Source organism: Ooceraea biroi, chromosome 6 (genome assembly GCF_003672135.1).
Source record: "Ooceraea biroi isolate clonal line C1 chromosome 6, Obir_v5.4, whole genome shotgun sequence".
In the NCBI taxonomy this organism is placed as follows: domain Eukaryota; kingdom Metazoa; phylum Arthropoda; class Insecta; order Hymenoptera; family Formicidae; genus Ooceraea; species Ooceraea biroi.
In genome coordinates, this window is record NC_039511.1 from 16,454,536 (window position 1) to 16,476,542 (window position 22,007).

At 36.2% G+C, this 22,007-nt stretch overlaps 1 protein-coding gene and 1 long non-coding RNA gene across 3 annotated transcripts in view; one reads left to right on the plus strand and one right to left on the minus strand.

Moving 5' to 3' along the window:
• LOC105284518 overlaps nucleotides 1–22,007 on the minus strand; it is a 30,513-nt gene that overhangs the window by 4,836 nt on the left and 3,670 nt on the right. The gene's annotated exons all lie outside the window — the stretch shown is intronic.
• LOC105284517 (segmentation protein even-skipped) lies at nucleotides 656–12,303 on the plus strand. 2 transcript variants are annotated; one of them, XM_011348099.3, is made up of 4 exons: nucleotides 656–4,143; nucleotides 6,127–6,298; nucleotides 7,750–7,964; nucleotides 9,418–12,302. In XM_011348099.3, exons 2-4 carry the CDS (start codon nucleotides 6,127–6,129, stop codon nucleotides 10,210–10,212), a joined length of 1,182 nt encoding a protein of 393 aa, XP_011346401.1. In that variant the 5' UTR covers nucleotides 656–4,143; the 3' UTR covers nucleotides 10,213–12,302. The 2 variants fall into 2 exon arrangements, with proteins under 2 accessions (XP_011346401.1, XP_019888879.1); XM_020033320.2 differs by having other exon boundaries at nucleotides 656–6,298; nucleotides 9,418–12,303.

Genomic DNA, 22,007 nt, shown 5'->3' on the forward strand with positions numbered 1-22,007 from the left:
CGCTAACTTGGTTATAAACTCGGCGCCGTATTACGCTCGTAGGATACATGCCCTGATCCATCCTCGCCATCTTCCTTCTCCATTCTCTCTTTTCTCTTTGTCCGTCTCGTATCCCCGGCGGGTTATGATAGCGGCTATGAGCAGGTACGCCATTAACGCGGGAATTATACCGTAATTAGGAGCGCGGAAGCGCGCTGAAGAACGCGGCTTAGAGAACTTGCGATCTCGCTCGTAACCCGTTCCTCACAGTCAATTCTCGAAAGCGCCAATCTTTGAACGCTCGCAAGTGGAGTCACGTAACTCGTAATAGGTCTTAAACTTTTTTCACAAGGAAAAAAGTTAATCAAAATTATCTTTGTAACGAAGACATCACGAAGAATCTAAATATGAAGATAAAGACAAGATCAGACTTTTCAAAACTGATTTTATGAGGCAACAATATATGGCAATTCGTATCTATTTACAGAAAAGAGCGAATCCATTATGCAATAAGATTCTTTCGAAAGTAAGGGTTAAAATCTTACTTAAAACAAATTTTATGGTTTCAAATTATACAAATATAATTGTAAAACTGTCATAAGATCTTATCTAATCTCAACAAAATTGATCTCGGATTTCCCATCAATGTTTCCTCCAAGTTCACGAAAACCTGTAATAATAATTCGCGATTATTAAAATCTCTTTCGAAAGATTATGAATTTAAATCATAAATCTGTATCCCTTAACCCCATAAAATGATATTCTCACTCTGAACTAGAATTATTATTCACGCGTACTCAAGAGTTCACTAGATCCCGTCCCGCAGGATGGGAAGAGACAGTAATGGAGACGGCGGCCTTTCATCCAGCCGCTTAACATTGACGCGATAAGCGACAGGCCAGATTATACGTGCGTACGGTGGCACGCACGCTAATGCGGCCATAAAGATGTCGACGCAACAACAATGGCGAGGCGGTGATACATTTTTACAACGTGAGCCTCGGACCGAATTTACACCTTAAGCGACGGCGACTTGCGAGTCGGTTCTTGCGCGGAAACTCGTGAAATTGTCAAGAGGCGACGACAGGAGTCTTTCAAGTAGCTGCGAGTCATGAGAGGCGCAGATAAGAGAGCACAGATTAAGGCATCTCCAGAACTCTTTTCAAGTACTTACATATGACGACTATATTTACCAGCTCGTTTTTCTTATTGGCCGTTCGATCAGTTATCAGGACTCAATGAGTTGTTTTAAGCAACAGTTTTAAGCGTCGAAGCAGGTCGCGAAGAATCTTTATATCTTTTTCATCCCTTTTTATTTCGCTATTGGAATTTTTTTCGATTTAGAACGAGAGTGGCTGAAATAGTTAATTCTGAGACACCAAAACTCACACTACGAGCGCTGATAATGTCTTTGATTCGAAAATTTATCGTTGAAAGAGCCTGTATAACTATTCACGGGCAGTTTTTAGTATTTGCACGACTCTCCCTCAAGTACAGAGCCATCAAAACGTTCATAAAGCCGCGCTTCGTCCGCCCAATAAACCCTCTCTGTTGTCGCGGATGCTATACGCTAATTTCCAGATATAGGCCGATAATGGACTTAATCGCGCGCCACGTTGCGTGTGTCGAATTAATTGCGTGTCGTCGCGATGTATCTCGTATCGTGACTGTATCCGATTCGGATTGCAAGCGTAAATTCACGAGCTCGTGAGGGCGATCGTGTGTCGAATGACTTGCAAACGAAACGCTATCTCGTCATTGACAATTTCATTCTGTGCACACACGTGCTTAATATCATATTTTACACAGATTGTGATTTAATATTGCATAAATTGTATAGATATACGCGATAATTAGTTAGACGTATTTAAGAAATAAAATTATTTGTCGCAAACAAAGGAACATTGTCTGTACAAAGAAAACAGGATCAACACTAATGATTTTTAGGCAATCTTTCTACAATGATTTTTCTGCAACAATGATCTTTCTACAATAGATCTAGTGATCGTTAGACGCACTTTGAAGTATGTGTGCGCATCGGAGCATCTTTTCGTCATGAAACCAATCCTGGCCATGTCATTTGATGTCCTGTCACGATTTCATTGTGCAATGATTTGCGCGCCCGCGTGTCCGCGTATGGCAAATTAAGGGGGGAAAGGGGCCGTAGGTTTCACATAAAATAACATTACAACGCACATACGAGTAAATTAGTCGGTTAATCAAACCATTTAATCAGTGGCATGATCGCGACCACATCTGGCCAAGCTGTTCACGCCAATTATCTTTCGTTCTCCCCCGTCTCCTCCTATCTTCTTCCCCCACTACCATCGCCTTATGCGCGCACAATCACGTGTATGTACATACTGATGTAACTAGAGAGGGTGAGGGAAGCAAAGAAAAAAAGATGAAGAGCAAAGATCCAAAATTAAGCGTCTGATTTAGTCATCAGCAACTTCAATCGGCCGTTCTGAGCGTGGTGCATTGTTTCGAGACAAAAATCGTTAGTACCAAGCTTTGCAAATTACTTTGTGGCACATTCGTACCGCATCTTTTCCACGCATTACACAAATCTTGTTTTGAGTTGCATTCTTGCCTTTTGTAAAATGCAAATGAGATGTTAAAAATGCATTATCATTCTTCTTTTGAAGGGATGATGCTAAATACATGCTAAAACACAAACCTATCTTTAGAAATTGTTTAAAAATGGGTCATTATTATCTGCAGTTCATTTGTCAAATTCTTTCTCTCTCTCTTAAAGCCATCGTTAATAATAAAATTAGGCACATCTATTTCCTTTCAGAGTTCTTGCCAAAAATCGCCAATACGAAACTATGCAAATTACTTTTGCACATTCATTTGTAATTCATTGACATTCATTAATCATGTCAAGAATTTTCACGATACATCATAAATCTTTTCTGTTTCTGAGTTTTTTTTAGTTTCATTCTTTTTAGAATAAAAATAAAATGAACTTTTCGTTTCATTTTTTCTTTTTTCTACTTTTTCAATCCAATTTCTATTATCACTTTTTTGTTATAGTTGTGATTCATTTACAGTTCTTTATAAATATGGGTTTAAAAGAGATTTTACACTTTGCAAGAAATAAATAGTGCAATTTTAAGGTGGCAACAAATTCAATTAAAATGTGGTCACGTCGTAATGAAAAATAAAGTTAGTTTATTGATGAATTTAATATCTTTTCTTTTCCCGATTATATTTAAAGCTTTGTGAGAACATGTATAGATATTAATTGAATCTAATATACATTTATGATGTATATTGTTGGGGTCTTTAGTACTTCTAATGAAGCTCCGCCTCCATCGAGCAAAACGCAATGATTTGGACTTGGAGGTAGTATTCCTACACAAGGAGGGACAAACCACTGCGAATGCGCAGTGGTGGTACAATTCTCAGTAGCGTACATATTTCACTGAAATGAGGGATAACGATGATTCTGTCACAATAGAAATAAAAAATTTTGCAAGTGGTATCATGATGATTCTACTAATTAAATAAAACAATTTTCAAATGGTTATAATAAAACTTAAAAATTTTTTACATTTACAACTAACTTATGATGAATACGTAACAGTATTTAGTGTAGCAGTAAGAGAAAATAAATATTAATATTTACAATCCTCTTTCTGCAATTTTTAAGAATTTATTTGAAGATTTCAAGAAGCTTCTAGCTTAGAAAAATGATTGTCATCATCACACACCATCTTCTATTTTATATATTAAAAAATTTACATTCATGTCAAGCAAAATTAATTTTTATTATTATGTATACAAGATTTACAAGTCTAATATAGCACTTAATATGTTGTATATCATGGCAATATAAATATACAAAAAAGAAGAAATATAAACATTTATATGAGCCAAGAGCCCAAGAAGTACCTTTGTATCTAAGCACGATTCTGTTAAGGTAGTCACGTGGATCGTTAGGAGTAGGAGATAGTGGGGATAGGTGCAGGGTAGTGGGAAAAATCTCCGTTTGGGATCACTGCGCTGGATGCTGCTAGATACGTGTTGACCGTACAATGTTATAAGTCACAGTCGTGTTCGGTCCGTTCGAATCGAGTTTGACGCAATCGTGTTTATAGGACCGCACTTGGAGTAACATCAAGCAAGCATCAGTGTGCAATAATATATTGAAAAAAAGTTAGTGATGTAATAGTGCAATAGCATAAGAACAAGTGATATTTTCAAGAAAAGAAATTGGAGTACGCATTTTGTATTCCATCTTTTGATGTTTACGATTTATTGAATGTTGTAACGAATAGTGTACAAATTAAGCCAAAGAATGTACTGCATATTTTGTGAGACGCCGAGGATTGAAGTGATTCAAATTCACAGCTGAAATGTATGGTTTTATGGCCAAATTACAAATCAGGACGTGACGTTAACGACGGATTTAATTCACGTGCACATGTAATTCGAAATCGCACATGGAATTCAATAATGTCAACATAATATCAATTTGATCGATCAATAGATCAATAATGTATAGTATATACAATAATGTGTCAGTTTTACTGTGAAGTGAAAATATATAAATTGCGAATATGTTACGAAAATGTTGATAGTATACGCATTTTATCTTTTTATTAAAGTATGTATTCAACAAATTATGGAAGGTATGCGGACTCTCTTATATTTGCACGTGTGTATATATATATTTTTACACAATATATGGACATTAACTTAAATATAAGAGGTCACTACAAAAATTCATTCTTTAACTTATACCTGACACACATTATTAATAACATATACATATAATAGACTGAAACTTCTGTAATAACATGAAACAGCAAACAAAAGAGATAAATCGTAAATAATCATATTTAAATCAATATGAAGGGGAGATTACCGTACGTAAATATTATTATCTCCAATTCCTTACTCTGTTTATAATTTTCTCTTTTGCTTCATTGCTCACTAAAAGGGAAAAGTATGATCTAACCGTGCATCGAAAGTATTAATTTATTAAATTTTCAAAATAACTATTTTATTCGAAACATTTTCTGATTCTAATAATAAAACGATGTTGAATATCTCGCAGCACTTATCTAGTTATTGATGCGCAAGTGTCGTGAATTCTTTGTTTCATGTTTTCTTTCATAGTGGCTGACAACAATTTTACTTTTTCTTCTAACTATCCCCATGAAAAATAGTTTAAAGAGATTCGAGAAAGATGAGAGATCAAGAATGAACAACAGCAAAAATGTCTGTTATGTAATCTTCATTTTGGACATTTTTCATTTTTCTTCTCTTTTTACGTTCTATTTCAGTATATTCACAAAGATGATTTTCTAAATGAAAGAATGTCATATACGATTTTTTCGCACTATATCATTCATATTAACTAAATTTTACAAAAAACGTAGACAGTAAAGAATTTGCAATAATGATGTTTACGTATGGTACTTTTTCTTTACATCAACTTAAATACGATTATCAGGTTAACACCTGTTCTCCGTGAACTGTGCGTAATTAACAATACAACAAAGGCCTCACATTTCTGGAAACTAATAATGGTTATACTTCGCTAATTATGTAATTAACAAAAACAGTTCCATATAAGAGTGACTTGAGTGACTTTTTTTCCGTAAAGTTCGAAAATGGAAATTTTTGAGGGCTTTCCATAAGAAATTTTGAGAGTGCTACAGTATTTTGAAATAGAACCAATTGATGTATGGGTTTTATGCTGTTGGACAGTAAACATATTTATGTTGCCGGCATTAGTTCCGGGATCAAAGCGAATGACGTGCATTTTTTTGAAAAGTTTTCGACTCGTGCAGTGCACAGCGGTAAATGTATTGTAATGAGATAAATCTTTTCTTGTGGATCAGCATAAATATCACATGTCACATTCGCGCAGATTTGTTTACCATCATCCTCAGATAGTTTCCATTTTTATTTCCATTTCTTACAAGAATAGAACAGGGTGCACTGCACCACCTGTCCGGCAGAATTTTATCAGACTTGACGGCTACTATTAAATAACTTTACAGCATAATAATTAGGGATTAGCGGACATATATTCTCAAAATACTTCTCCTAATATAAATTTCCTGAGCAATTTCTGAACATTTTCCGGTGTTATTCTGATTCACCCTGTATTTGATTTGTTTTTTCCAGATGACCATGCAGGCGACTTATCAGAATCCCTTTGAGAATCCGCAAAGGGATGACAGTCACGAAGAAGACGCAATAGTCGTCGATCTGCCCCAATATCAACTGAGTACGCCTAGCCCGCCCAGTCCAAAAAGTGTGAACACACGAAGAACACCGGAACGCATAAACGATAACGGTAAGTTTTTACACCAGCAGAGTGATATTCCTGTCATGCGAAATCGACGAGTCAAATATACATGTACAAAAACGAAATTAAATTTAAATTTATTGGCTTTGATTTGTTTGTCGAAGTAAAAGCGATGGAATATCGATCAAAAATATTCAATTTGTATTATTAAAGAGTTAAGTTTATTTGACGGGTTAAAGGATTGAAAGCTCATATATTTCAATATATTAAGAAGTGTTATAATCCTGAGCAACAAAAGGTCAGTTTTATGACTTTATGGTTTACTGTGTATCTATCTAAACTGCTGGATTTACAAAACCTACAATATACCGTTTGGTTAGGTATCTAAAATAACATGTGACCAAGCGGTATATTGCAGGACCAAATGAAATATATGTAGAAACACATGGAACACATGGAATTACTGTCGTTTTGACGGAAGCACTTTACAATCACGGTATGGGAAACGGAATTATAAGAAAAAAAAATCTGGCAAAATGCATTTTGAGTAAACATAAATTATTTTATTTAATTTATCATTGCAATAGAGGCGTAACGTCTAAAAATTGCTTTCAATTACAGTTATAAAAATAATTAAAAAATAAAATTATGCTGTGGATATTTGGTGATACATACAATGTACGAAGCTCAGCTTAAAAATAATTTGGAGTAGCCATTATCATAGACATATCATATTCATTTTATCTACACGAGAAGCGCAATGATCAGTGTCAAATTGGTGGTGGTCTTCAGTCCCTGATTACTATGTGGTTCCTTTTTTGAATAAGACACTAAAAAATTTAAAAGAGAGAGAGTGGATCTGTCAAAAGAACACAGAGTTTATCAAAAGCAAAGGGAAGCTCGGCTGGAGTTAACTGCCTATTTTGGGCTTTTTTACACACATTTTTAAATGTGATCACCTGCTGTTAGCTACCTTTACCGCCAGACTCTGCCTTTGCACGAAAGAGAAACATGCTTCCGAAAGAGAAACAATGTACTCTATTCTTTCTCGGAGAAACTCCGTGATGGTTGCGGAGACTTTGTGAACTTCCGTTTACCTACCAGGTTGAGACACCGGCAGACAGAACTGCTGCAGATACCTCCAACGTCGAATAACTTACGAAAAATATTTATAATTATTTATTTATATTAGATTTCGTGATTATTTCTTTTATTTGAGTTATTTAATTATTTGAACCACGCGGGAAGGCAAAAAGTTAATCCGAGTCAAAATTGATATAGATTAGACAGAAGCACGCTTCGTTTGTGTTTAAATGGGCTTTTAATTAAATAAACATAGAAAATCAAGGATTCAAGATTGAAGTCCATGCTTATATTTACATTAATCGTTAAATCTCGAAAAACTCATTTATTATAATTTTCTCTGTTCCTCTCTTTTTGAGACAACTTCTTGCCTCTCCTTTTTTTCTAATAAAAACAATTATGTTCGTTTGATGTAGAGACGTTAACACCACATCAAAATCATCAACAGCAACAGCAGCAGCAACAGTCACCAATTCCACCGATAGATCCTAACGTTAGGAGATACAGAACTGCTTTTACAAGGGAACAATTAGCTCGCTTAGAAAGAGAATTCGTCAAAGAAAATTACGTTAGTCGGCCAAGGAGATGCGAGCTTGCTACGCTGCTTAATCTGCCTGAATCTACAATAAAAGTAAGAAAGTAGAACGAATTTTCATTTTTTCGTCTTTTTCTCCTGCATTGAATCGTTGCTTTTTTCAAGTGCTGTCTTTTAACATATAATGAGTGGAAAAAGTATTCGTACAGGGGAGATTTCTTTGAAAAAGTTCTTGTTCTTAGGAAATGAACTTTTCATATAATGCTTCTCATCTTTTCCCTTTCGCTCATATACGTATTCTCGTTTGGAACAGAATACTTTACATCTGTTCTTTCTGTTTTTTTTACAAAAGAATTACTCAAGTCAGTATTTTGCGTATCCTGATATAATTTCTCACGATCTCTACGCCCGCCAAAAGATAGAAACTTCTTACACAAACACTTAATAGCCGCAATTAGAGTTCTTGTACACGGTCGAAGAGATGCCACGATTGTTTCTTGCCGCGGCCAGCTGCGGACATGTTTGATCGGCGATTATAGCCTCGAGAGTAATTCAACGTCGTGGTTCTTAGTCTTGCATGATAGCCTTTGATCCTCTTTCTCGCGTGTTCCATCGCAGTGCCGTAACGTTATATCTCGAGGATCTCGGCATAGATTAGAATGGGGCCCTCCATGCGTGACTCGAGTAAGCTACTTGCATTTAACGTGGACGTTTGGCTTGATCTACGGCCCTGATTCCGAACTCGAGGAGGACCGGTCGAACTAAAGTGCTAAACGGCGACAATTAGCGACTGCCTTGCGGTCCACCTCCGACTTTAATGGATCTCTTAATTTCTCGTCGCGCATCAGCTTGCGGCCCTTGGTCGGCGGTTGTAAAACGTGCGTAAAGCAACGAAGGAGAGAATAGCTGAAGTGATAAATGACGGTAAACATCACGCACGAATTACTGGTATAATCGTTCGCCGTCTCCGAGAATTTACCATTGTCATTCGTAGATTCATATGTGAATACTTATGTGTTGTAGAAATACGTAAACGGTCAATACGAGATGGCCGTGACGTTGTTTTTCATTCTGTCAAACGACTCCTATATTTTAAATACGTAAAACAAATAATATATTCGATAAACATTAAATTATTCGTATAGTAGAAATTAGGTGTACGTATGATGTTCAATCTCTTTCTCGAAATTACTTATTTTATTTCCCTGTTATATTCTAAAAAATAACTCAATTATGTCATATGTGACGTTTCAAAGAGTTCAATGTCACCACTTTCAAACATCAAAGAACGGGAACACACGGGAACGGGTTTCAGTCTTAAATGATTCTAGAGCAGTAAAAAAAGATGATATATCAAAGTTAAATGGATTTTTTAAACGATACGTTTAACGGTATGTTTTTGTCACCATCATCATTTAACGCGTTCTATATTACTAAACATTTTGTTACACAGGGTGACATATATTTCAAAAATACTTTTTCCAATTCTCTCTTTCTCTTGAAAAATACTCGATCATGCTATATAACTATCTTCCTGTTTGGATTAAAGGTATGGTTCCAAAACCGACGAATGAAGGACAAGAGACAGAGAATGGCCATGGCGTGGCCATATGCGTTAGCGTACGGGGACCCAACGGTAGCGGCGACACTTTTTGCGGCAGCTTCGGCGTTACCGCACGCATCTTATTCCGGGCCGAATCTACCGGCCACGGCCCATCTTTCACCCTCGGCGACGCCGTACCCGACGGCGGCCGCGGCCGCCGCGTATTACTCGCGGTACGTGCCGTATCAGTCCATGTCACCGGCCGCTGTCACGTTGCACAGGCCGCATCCGCGTGCTGTACCTTATCCCGCACTGCCACCGCATTTGTTGCAATCTCAACCGTCCTTGGCACCGTTGCACTTCAGCCTGGGCGTGCCAAATATCAACAGTCCCGCCTATCCCCCCGTCAGTCACCCTCCGGCCAGTAGCGTGCCATATCGGCCCACGTTGCTGCCGCCGCAGTTCAGCCCAGACAATTCAGCCAACTCGGATGGATCGAGCGATAATGAGTACGTCGGAGGCGGCCAACAAGTTTCGCAATCGCAAGTAATGCATCGCGTTCCGCATCAAAACTCGCATCGCATCAGCGTGCCGACACCCGGCACGACGCCACAACCCGTCAACAGTGTTATGCCCACTATGCCGATGTCGATATCGAACATCCTGGAGAGTAAAGCTACGTATGTACCAACAACCTCAACCTCGATGATCGCGCCGTCGATATCAACAATGAAAATTGAGCAGCCAAAGCTGTTTCAACCGTATAAAAGCGACGTACCAGAACGGGCATGTGCGAAATAAACGTAATACTATTGACGATGTCAATCATGAGGATGCGCAATGCGTTTAAGACACTTGGATGTCCGTAAACGCGTCAAGGCGTGTCAACAGTATGACATACCGAGAAAAAAGTTTTTAGTGTTTTTTCTATAAGAAATTCTGAAATTTCATGTTGTTTTAAGTTTCATTTTCTTGTTCTAATAGGTTGACACTTATTTAATGTTCATACCGTGGATTCTATTAAATCTTCGATTATTTATTTTAATTCGTGATTTCATACTTGATTTCACACGAACTTTATGACTCTTTATACATCCAATTTATTTTCGATTAGATTTAACATATTGGGCATTGGTTCTGCTGAATTGAAAAGATGAATTAAATTAAATGTAGATATTAATATTTTATGCTAAACATTAATTTTAAGAAACTACTTATGGGGATGACTTAATACATGTACATATATGTATGTATAATCATGAAAATAAGTATAAAAGCTTTCAATAATTGATACCTAGAACTTAATATGTGTAATATTTTATGAAGATGGAAAACTACTACAAAATTGTGTACTACTATAAAATTGTGTGAGATATATTAAATTAGCTGCATTATTGCTCAATGTTATTTTATTGAATATAGGTAAATGTACAAAAACGTTACACGTTTTGTATCAGAAGTTAATATATCTTATATTAAATTTCTTCTATTGTAATAATTTATGAAAAATGTAAATATATTTTTTTTTATAACATAAAAAATCTCTGTTTGTACCTTAAAAAGATATATACAGGATATCCCAGACTTTGTGTTAATCATCTATTGATAACAAATTCTTGAGATTATTTGGAAAACAATTTAATAATAAACGTGTTGAAGTTATAGTAGTTTATAAATGGAAAAAATTTTAAATCAATTAGAGATATGCGCTGTACATTGGATTATATTCTATATTTTTCCAACTATTATTATTACATCGAGAAGAAAGTTCTTAGCACAATACGTACGTGGAGTATACAATTAGTTTGAGTCTTCATTCTTTTATTTAAATTTTATATATTAATAATTTTGAAAATGTAACGTGATGTGTCATTGATAATCGATCATATTATATGATGTAGATGTAATGATTATTGAAACCTCATTCTTTTTTATCTAATTTAACTATTTCAGTGTCACGAATCTTTACAATGACTGAATTTGAGTGTTAAATTGGAGCAGAAAAGATCATCTACTAACCAAAGATCTGAAACTATTGCATGACGACAAATCTAATAGTATTATAAAAATAATAGTTTCTATTATAAAAAAAAACAATTGGATTTGTGGGAGGTTCTACCTCAGACTTAAATTCTTCTATCATTATTCTGGTTCTTGCATACATATATCATATTAATTGAGGACATTAAGAAAAAAGTACTAATTATTTTGTTATCTCAAAGCTGCCACGCTTCTATTAAGGTATCCGTAGGCTATTCAATAAATAGCATAAAATAGCATAAAATAATCGATAACGACAGAGAATATTTTGATAAATAATATTGTAACACAATAATGGAAAATTAAGTATGTAAGTTCGATAAGGAATGCTAAGATCTTTCTCCCTTAATACTTTAGAAACCTCTGGGAAATTACTGATAATTACTGATTTATCCTGTATATATACTTGTGTACATGTTGTATATACGCGCATGCATGCCATATATACGCGTCTCATATTATACATGTCGCACGTTCGCGCGCGCACACATACACACACAGCAGATGCGATTTATACTATCTTGATTATATAACGAAGCGTATCGCCTGCGTTATGTAAGGTTTACTGTATATAATATTTACGTAACTATTAATCCGTTTTCTATAAAAGTGTGTAATAATTTGTAAATTATTATGGCATAAAAGACATAGTCTTAACTCAGTGATAAATATATGTAAGCCGTATATGAGTGATAAAACAATGGAAAAAAGTAAGATATGTATATACAGAATACATATATTGTAAAAAAAGATATGTATATAAGCTATGCCTGTAAAATATGCTATATAATATATGTATAATATAGTTACATGCATAAACAAAATCATTGTTTGTTATTTTACCTAATACTGTATAAAAAAGAACTATCGAAATCACGTTTACGTTTTAAATAAATAAATAAATAATTATATAAATAAATTTCTAAGTTATTTATAATACGTATAATAATATTACTTAATATTTGAGTTTTGTTGTATTTAGTACGAAATATGAGCTATGTTATTTGGTAAAGACTGAAAGAACATGTGACTACAGAGAACCCCTGCTAAGAAGGTGGGGAGTTTATGAGGGTGATCGTGCGAGGGTGTACATAAACGGGAGCGAATGGGATGCGGTGAGGACAATTAACTCTACGAGTGATCCAGCTGACCGTACTGGGTATCTCTCCCGACTCGTTTACTGGCTACCATCGCACCTCGATGAAACAAGATAATTCCGTATGAACACCATCGGCTTAACGACCCATCAAGGTGCCATGAAATGAAGCCGCACACAAATGCCGTCCACATTCCGACATTACGTACACGAACGCGACTAGCGTTCAATTTGTTTGCACATCCAAGCACGTTCACAAGTAATCAAATATAGGCTCGTTTAATTGTCAGTTAAATCGATAGGAAAATAATAAAATAACGATAAAAAGTAATATGATGTAATTTAACTTGTGTGACAAATTTTGTTCCGTTTTAGCTCCTACTACTTTATATTATACCAAATGCACGAAAAATAATTGAAAAATTGGTTTGTGTATACCATTTACTAGTATACTTGTATATTATGTACTTGTATACATAATGGATCTTTTTATTGAGATTACTTTATTCAGTATTATAGTTAAATGTCATCTAATATACCGTTATCATGTAAAACTACGTTTTATACAAAACAGTGTTCTTGATTATGCCATTATATTATGTTACAGTTTATCTAAAAGAGAAGATAATTATGCAAATGATAGAGTTTAGAATTCGAAACTTTATACAACTCTAACACATAATATAGATAAACATATCGACTCTCGTAAACTCGTGAGTAAACCTTATAGTTACGAGTGGGACTGAAACGTTATAAAACTCCAACTTGCGTAGATGACAACAGTAAAAAAAGGAGAATAGAACTGTCACGCTAGTTTGCTTTCATAGAAATAAAATGAAAAATTCCGCGTCGTAGTAGAGTTGTAAAAAATGACGAAAAAAGTTGCCGAAAAACGAAGGAACCGCGGTTTTAAAGAGGAACGCAGTGCGTCCTTATCTACCGGAGATATAAAGTGCTATATTGTAAAGATGAAGCCAACGGTCAATCATAAAATCATTTTGCTGAAAACGGCAAGTAGTCGGAAGTAGTCAGGTACCGATTAGTGCAGTAGATTTCCTTCTTGATGTTTTTAAGGTTCTTTTCGACAATGCACGAGTACCTAACATTTTCGCACTTAAATTTATTGCACTAAAGAAAAGAGATAAACAGAGACTTTCGGCTTCTAAAATATACCTACAAAGGAATGTGTGTGTCCCATACAATGATCGTTCATCGTTTTACTGCTATAAATCAATTTATGCTTCTTCGAAAACAGGAATCATCATCTTCTAAAACGATATATTTCAAAATGGTACGTTACTAAAATGGTTAACCTTCTGCAAACAATATTTGGAACAAGAAAAGTTGCCATTACATGGAAAATTACGGACAAAAAAGGTTTGCTACTCTGTCACAGCTAAGCAATAGGTTCTGTAACTAAACTTCACTTGTATTATATGGACCCCTAAAGTTGAGTTGTGAGTCTATTTTTATTAGCTAAGAGACTTGTAACCGTGGCAGCTAAAGATCTAGCTGCAGTACACGCTGCAGAGAATAGTTATTCCAGTATGCATAACAACAATTATAGCTACTATTATATATGTATAAAAAAACATATAAATTACGATATAATAGCTTTGATAACATAGTGATTAACAACGAATATACTACTCATATTATTAAAGTTACTAAAAAAACGGAATGCGTATATGTTACAACTAAATGTTTTTTCGACTTACGACGGATCGCTGGACCGGAGAAAGTTTCAGGTTGCGCATTTTTCGTTACGGTTTTTCAATTCTCGGATTTTTCACCTACCGAAACCGGGCGGTCCGACTCGAAAGAGAGAAAAAAAGAACCGTTTTCAGTCGGAGTAATTTGTAAAGCTCGCGAGTAGTAAGGGGAAAAATATGTGTAGAATTTTCTTAAGTTTAGCATAAAGTGCGCACTTGCGGACCAAGAAAAACAATATCAAATGCATCGGTCGATTTAAGATTTAAATTTGAGGCAGAACTTTCTGCAACTCAAATTTTTTTCTTATAATAGAAACCATGTTAGAGATTTGTCGTCATATGATAATATGGTTTCAGATTTTCTTTGGTAGTAGATGGAAGTATCGGATATATCGCGCATCCGTACCTGCTCGCACCGAAACGATTGTCGAAACGATTATGAACGGATTCGGCGAGCCCGCGTTTCTCATTGACACGTCGACCGAATTAATTCCCACAGTTGTCCGGCGCGTTTGCGATAATCGCTCGGGATCGGCACAATGCCGATCGACGCTCCCGTATTCGTCGCTCTCGATGCGGAATCTATGGGATACGAATCAGCGGCAACAGCAGCAGCCACAGGAGCAATGAGCTAAGCGAGTTGCAGCGATTGGCCACGGTCCCTCGCGCTGCCATCCCATTACAGTTGTTGCTGCGTTATTTATTGGCCCTGGCTTTATTACGAGCCCTATCTAGTCGGCGACTGGATTTGCCATGCCTGCTCGTTTATAAGGGAAATATTGCCCCCCGTAGGAGATCAAACGGCCGATTAAAGTCAAAAGATTCGCTTCGATCGCGTGAAAATTGATTCGAGCTCGACGATCCCGCAGGTTTTATTCCCCATGCCCTCGCGAATATGACTGGTACGACTATCGCGTAAGTTAATCTTTTAACTGTTTCTTGGGGGAATGCTGCTTTGACCTGAACTCAGCGCGGAAACTGCAGTAGGTTCCAACTCGGTTAAAGATCATCCAATTTCCAGTCTAAAATGATCTAGCTTAATTAATATTAACTGATCTGTACGTATCTAAATTTTGAAAATGCTGTGCCATCACAAGAACTTTAGATTAAAAGTTTCTTTAATGTATTCGACATTACTTACTAGTCTCCTTGATATGCGTATACCGTGATGAGTGTGTAGTTCAGTCGTATACAATGAACATTTTATTTTCGGTTGTCTCGTCGTTAGAAAGTTAATATGTTATCCTCCACAATAATAATAGCTAAAGAATAATGAACTCCGTCTTAATGCATTTTTCACGTCTCTTATACGCATAAAATAGAATTGTACATTCCGTTGTAATTTTTGGCAACGGGATAGAATTGTTCTAGAGAATACCGAACTTTGTTATGGAGAATACAGCTGAGAAAGTCCTAAGCGGGGAGTTTTTCAACTGTATATCCTTAAAGGAAGTTGTTCCGGTATTTTACATAACAAAGATCTACCCCGTTGTGTCAAAAAGTTCTTGAATTATATATGCTTAAAGGAACAAGTTATTCCGTTAGTCTTTATAAGTTTCCGAGCGAAGAATTTTTGAACTGTAAATTTCCGAATACTGAAAAATTTTCGAAATTCAAAAGACCCTTCCAGTATACCATGTCCATGTCACGTTTGCATTTTGTCCCTATTTTAAATTGCAAATCGTTAAATATATTGAAGTCTGTCAATGAAAATGCAATATTTGTACTGAAAGAAAATACATGGAGATTTATTCTACGAACGGGATAGAAAGGAAAATTTTTAAGTTAAAACAGGGATTAGTCTCTGTGTATCAGAGTTATTATATCAAAGAATTAATTACGTATAAATAAAAGTCGTAGAATAAAGCCGTGACTATGGAACCCATAAAGACATAGCACGAGCCCGTAAAACAAGTCGATGAGCTCCGTCCGCGCATTTTCCTCGTTGCCCGTTCTTCCTGTAGCCCAATAAAGGCTAGACGGGGGGTACTGGGCATACTGTACGTAGTCTTGGACTATAGGTGAGTTAATTCCATCAAGGGAGACCTGATTCATTATCCAATATCGGGTCTCGTAAATTCCCGGCAAGTCAAATAAGTTATTGTTCTGAACGCGTCAAGCTGACCTTGCTTTTGAAGATTTCGAGAGGCTATCGCTACCCCTTCAATCCTTCCTCAATCGCTCTTTTCACACATTCTCGTTGTTATGTGTTAATAAAAGTTCACAAGTTACGAATTACTGTGAAAATGGACGAGATAATGACAACGGTGAATAGATATTTATTTGTACATGTTAGTAACTATTCATAAAAATTTCAATAAAATCTTTCAATAAATCTTTTTTTTCTCATTTTTCAGTCAAAACAGTCCAACTGTCGAAAAGTGAAATAGTATATGTATAGTGAAACCTATAATAGCGAACTACCGCATAGTCTATTATAATAGTGAAACCGAAGAACAGAAGGCTGAAAAGAAACCGGACTGTGAGAGAAGCTAAGACTGACGCGTGCCAACCATAGGGGGTCGCACTAAATATTTTGGAAATACATGACATTTCCTTGAATCACGTGCGAGGAATATATTTCCTTCCATTAATGTTTTTTGTAGTTAAAAAAAGCGGAGAAATATTCAAATAATAAAAGAATCTATACAATAAACTAATCAATATAATGCATATAAGATATATTTATATCCATAATATATAACACTAAAAAGAAATGAAAGAGTAAAAATAAGAATGCACGGAGGGAATTTTAATATTAAATTTTAATAATAAATTTAATAGGAATTATATTTTATCAATCTTTTGTATTATATTTGCATATTGTATACAATACGTTCGTATAATCATATTAGAGCAAAAATTTATGCATTAAAGTAATTAATTAGCATTTTATTCACTTTTTAAACCTAATGATATAAAAATTACGAGATGCATAAGAAAGTGTCTCATTCTTTCATTCAGGTCTTTTAATATTTCATATAGTGTGTGTTAGGTCCCGACCAAACTACATAGATTGATGTGTTATTAGATTTGTATGTGCCATATGTTAGAAAAAGTTTCCTTCTTTGAAGATTGTAGCGTCCATTCGAAATGCTTTCCGTAAACGAGTGTAAAATTAAGAAAGAATAGAGTACAAATGAGAGTCGGTATAATAAATCAATTCTTTACAATATTTATTATTCTCTTTATATTTTACGTCCCAGAAAGATATATTTCTATTTGAAAATAACATGTAATAATAGTTTCTGAAAATATTTCTTTTAAATGGATATTAACTGAATGGAAAAGTTCAACTATGAAAGAATGCAAGCCATTATAATCTTCACTTAAGATCTACAATTCAAATTCAAAAGAATTTAGATTTATAACTACTTTACAATTTCACAGTTAACATTAGGAGGTCTTAATCTATTATTTCCGTTAGTTATGGAAACGCGGAATACTTTTAACTTTTAAATAATAGGTCTGGAAGACTGCTGAGAGCAAGCAAAGCGAAGAACGGACTTGTCTTTTATTCTTAGACGGCCCAGGAGGTAAGACCCATCGCGCGCTTATTTCCTCCTCTCGGAAATTCATTTAACTTTGTTGAAAACGTAGTCTACTACTAACACAATAAGCCAAAATATTGTGTCAAGGACAACACGAATCTGTCTCTGTGCCCTCACAAAATGCACTGCAAGATCGATTCGACGCGCCATGTGCAATGGTTGCAATGGTTGCAATATTGTATCTGCTTTTATCTTTTTCTTTCTTTACATTATATCTCATTGCCAAGTGAAGCCTCCGAATTTCTGAAACTTTTGTGCTTTTGAGCGTTGTCTATGTGTATAATTGTGTTACTCAATAATAATCAAGAGAAATGGAGAGTTAGTACAATGACGTGACAAACAATCGTGCATACTTTTGTGACGTTACATTATTCTATAGTATGTTTTTTCTTACTTAATAATTATTTAATAATCTTGTCACATTGTAAAATATACATTTGATGTACTTTTGCGCTGAGCAATATGCATTGATAGAAATACGTGTATAGAAAGAAACAATTCGATCTGATAGGAGCGTTCCTGCTCGAAAGCTGGTTCTCCTCCATCAGCATTTACTCAGCTTGAAATAACCGTGGCGTATCAGCGCGTGCGAGATAGAATCGCTTCGCCTTGCCTGGCGCAATTGCAAAAGCGAGATGGAAGTCGCATAAGCTTCGGAGTCGTTCCTTCGGAGATGAGGGAGTGCCTTTCTCCTTATTTACGGCGAAGCGCGATAATAGCGCGGATGATGGGGCTCCCGTCCCGAAGCGAGATATCGGACGTAGCCATGGTAACCGCTACTGTAGCCATATTGGTCCACAGCCAGCTATCGATAATAGGGAAAGATAAGAGGCAACCCCCGGGCAGCTAAGATATTTTACTGTCGGCAAGATGGCGACCCGGAGTCTCCCGCTTACGCGGACTATTTCGTGTGCTGCAAAGCTGCGCATTGTGTTTTTGCATGCGACAACATGGAGGCGATTCATCGATAAAGCGTAATACGATGAGGAGAAATGCATGGATCTTATTAAGATTATTATTTATTAAAATTATCAATATAAAAAACCTAAAAAAAAGCTTTCTGGTTGTGTTATCATTTTAGTTGCATCCTGTACATAAATTAGTATATACAATATGTATTCATAAAAATTTACAAATGGTACATTATTTTTATCAAAATATCTTTAGTTTCTCTAAACAATTTTAATATTTTGATTGAAATTAATCTTGAAAAACGTAATATTTTTGAACCTCCATTTCGAATATCGATGAATGTCAAAGATGAACGAATTGAAAAAACATGCAGAATGGCTGATACGGAAGATTTATTTAACACATAGGAAGGCATTCTTCGCACATAAGCCTGGAAAATTCATCGACGAGAGTCGACGCGAACCGTTCCCATTACGCGAAATAAATGCGAGTTAATTAAAGGGAGGAAACAATTACTCGCGAATAAATCGCTGCCGTTAATCCGTTATAGCGCGGACAAGTTAAACTTCTCCTCTCGCCAATTCTCGCACGCGAGGGCTTTGCGAGGGAATAGGGATTTGCGAGACCGACGTCGACGTCGGGGCGCGTTCGCATAATTGGCTTTGAGCGTCGCCACCTGCGCCCCAAAGCCGAAGCCGAGCGCGGTGTGGAAGGTAGGACGAAAGACGAAATGGATCATTTCGATTCATGGAAATTGCCTAGAAAATGTTCTCCTTTTAAAATCCTTAATACTGTTTCAATAGAAAAAGTTTTATTTTAATGGAAAATTTTAATAGAGGGATACTTTTTGATAGATATACCAAGAAAAACCTTTTTCGCTTCCGATGAAATTCTACATTATGAAAAAGAGTAATTGTTGTATACTTCAGAAGTAAATATTCGCATTCTTAGCATTTATTGCTACAATTATGTAATAAAACAACGTAAAAATTCGATGTAACGAGTTAACACGAAGTCTCATTCTTCTGATTGCGGAATCAACCAGGTAACAATTCGGGGTAATAATAGACTAAATAACAATAAATATTTCAAAGAAAAAACAACTCAGTGAAAAGGGTGCACATACCGCTTTCTACGTTGTATGAGATACCGTGGCTACCGTTTACCGCGATTACGGATTGCGTGTCTAATTCGAAGGCCACGCAATAAAAAAGGGAAAGGTCTCTGTCAACCATGTCATTTTCAATGTTCCTACCGTACTTTACAAGGCCATTGTTTGTCAACAAAACTCGCGGGTATTTCTTAACGGAGCTTTTGGTCCTCTCTATTATTCAAGCTCATTTCCTCTGCACCACCTTTATTTTCCAAACTTTCAAACTTTTGTTACGGTGTTGGTCCGCAAACATCGTACCATGCATCATCGCCATAATCATAACCCACGAAAAAGTGGATTGTCAGTTTATGGAGCTTAAAAAGTGCGGGTACACTTTCACGAAAGATTTACTTGAAAATGACAGAGCTTCTCCATTGGAAAACATCTGTGTATCCTCTGCAACTCATAAAAAACTAAAACTCTTCTACAATAGGTGTAGTTATCTTTAAGCCGTACGAAATTGACCAATCTCAGTGGAATATGGAATATGGAGGAAAAAGATCGACTGTGATTGATCAAATTTTTACGGCTTGAAGCTTACTACACCTATTGTAGACCCGGGCTTACTTGAGACCAATGTCCGGCTGTTAGACAATATGGCATCCCGTTGCACCCCCGAAACGTCAGGCTTTTAGAAAAATTAACTTGTATCTGTATGCATGAAACGGAATATCGACTTTGTGTAAGAGAGAGAGAGAGTATGTGTGTGGCGCAGAATTGTCTAAAAGACAATTGTTGTTCTAAAAACCACAAAAGAAAGCAAGTTCTTTGGTTCATCCGTACCAATTCCTCAAAAATCTGCCTGTATCACTAAAATCTCTTGCTATAGAAATATTGGGTTGTCCAAGAAATTCGTATCAGTTTCAATACACGTGTCTCCAAGAACGTTGCGGAAGCTGTCAAAGTGATTGAAACTGTAGAACCTCTATATATCGTTTGAAACACGACATTTCAACGCATTTAGTAAATATCTGGTTGAGATCATTTGAGTTTCCGCATTGTTACTGAGTTTTGAGGATGAAGGATAAGAGGATGCATTTTCGGCATGTGATGGGTTTTACTACAATAAAGGAAAAATCGCTATGCAGACGACAGAAAAAGTTCGTAAAGCATATGGAGACGATACCGTTGCGTTAGTAACCGTGCGGAAGTGGTTCGCTAAATTCAAAGCAGGCAATAAGAAATAATAAATTTCCTGACTAGCAAAATAATCTTGGTATCATTACTAAGAAAGTGGAAAGAGAACAAAGTTACACAAGAGTTTTATGCACAATCAACATACGTATAGGTGTATATGTCTGGATAATGCAACGAATCAAACTGCGGCGGATTTCACGCCCGCTCTTGCTCATGCGAAAAGCATATGTGAATGTAAAGCCCCGAGGCTCCCCGATCTCGCCCCCCGTGGATCCAGCCGGACCGTTTTGTCATTGGAATTTGATGATCCGCCGTTCCGTGGGGACTCGCTACATAAATATTTGCGCGGTAATCCCTTTGTAGATCCACTTGCCTTCTCTCGTCGCCCCTCGTTCTAACTGGCAACCACCTCGCGCGCCTTCGCCCCTCGCACCCTTCCGTTTTATGACGCGCCATACACGAGCTCCTGCCACTTGGCGACTTTATGATCTGCGCTTTAGCAGTCAAGTCGTGTTTTCCCGATTCCTCGACGATGATTTCCCGTTTGTTCGCGCGAATAAGTACTCTCGCCCACTCACCGGATTTCCTTTCTTTCTTGGCGATAGATTGTTGTTGTCCCATCAAGAGAATATACAGCTAAATTTTGTTCAATCAAAATCTGACAGGATGTCAGGGTCGAACTTTGAAGGACCTTCGCTCAAATTAAGATTCACTTCGAGTTAGACAAGAAAGTAACATTGCATTACATTTATTCGAAAATATTAAAATATCTGAATCTGCAAAATATATATGTAATTCGCAAAAATTGATTCACAGATCGTCTGCAAGTCCTATTGCTTCTGCGTCTAATAGTTATAAGAGATACGTCCTAAATCCGTGATTATAAAATTAAGATCGATGGAGGGGATTCTCGTACGACTAAACTGACTATGATACCGCTTTAATAACACATGGATTTTCGACCCCTCATCAATTCGTACTGTTATTTACTAGAT

Excerpts from the sequence above, each read along its gene's own strand:
- LOC105284517 (XM_020033320.2), top strand. The coding sequence starts at position 6,127 with ATGACCATGCAGGCGACTTATCAGAATCCCTTTGAGAATCCGCAAAGG. Across the intron at positions 6,299-7,749 it reads GGAACGCATAAACGATAACG|AGACGTTAACACCACATCAA; the intron begins GTAAGTTTTTAC and ends CGTTTGATGTAG. Across the intron at positions 7,965-9,417 it reads TGCCTGAATCTACAATAAAA|GTATGGTTCCAAAACCGACG; the intron begins GTAAGAAAGTAG and ends TTTGGATTAAAG.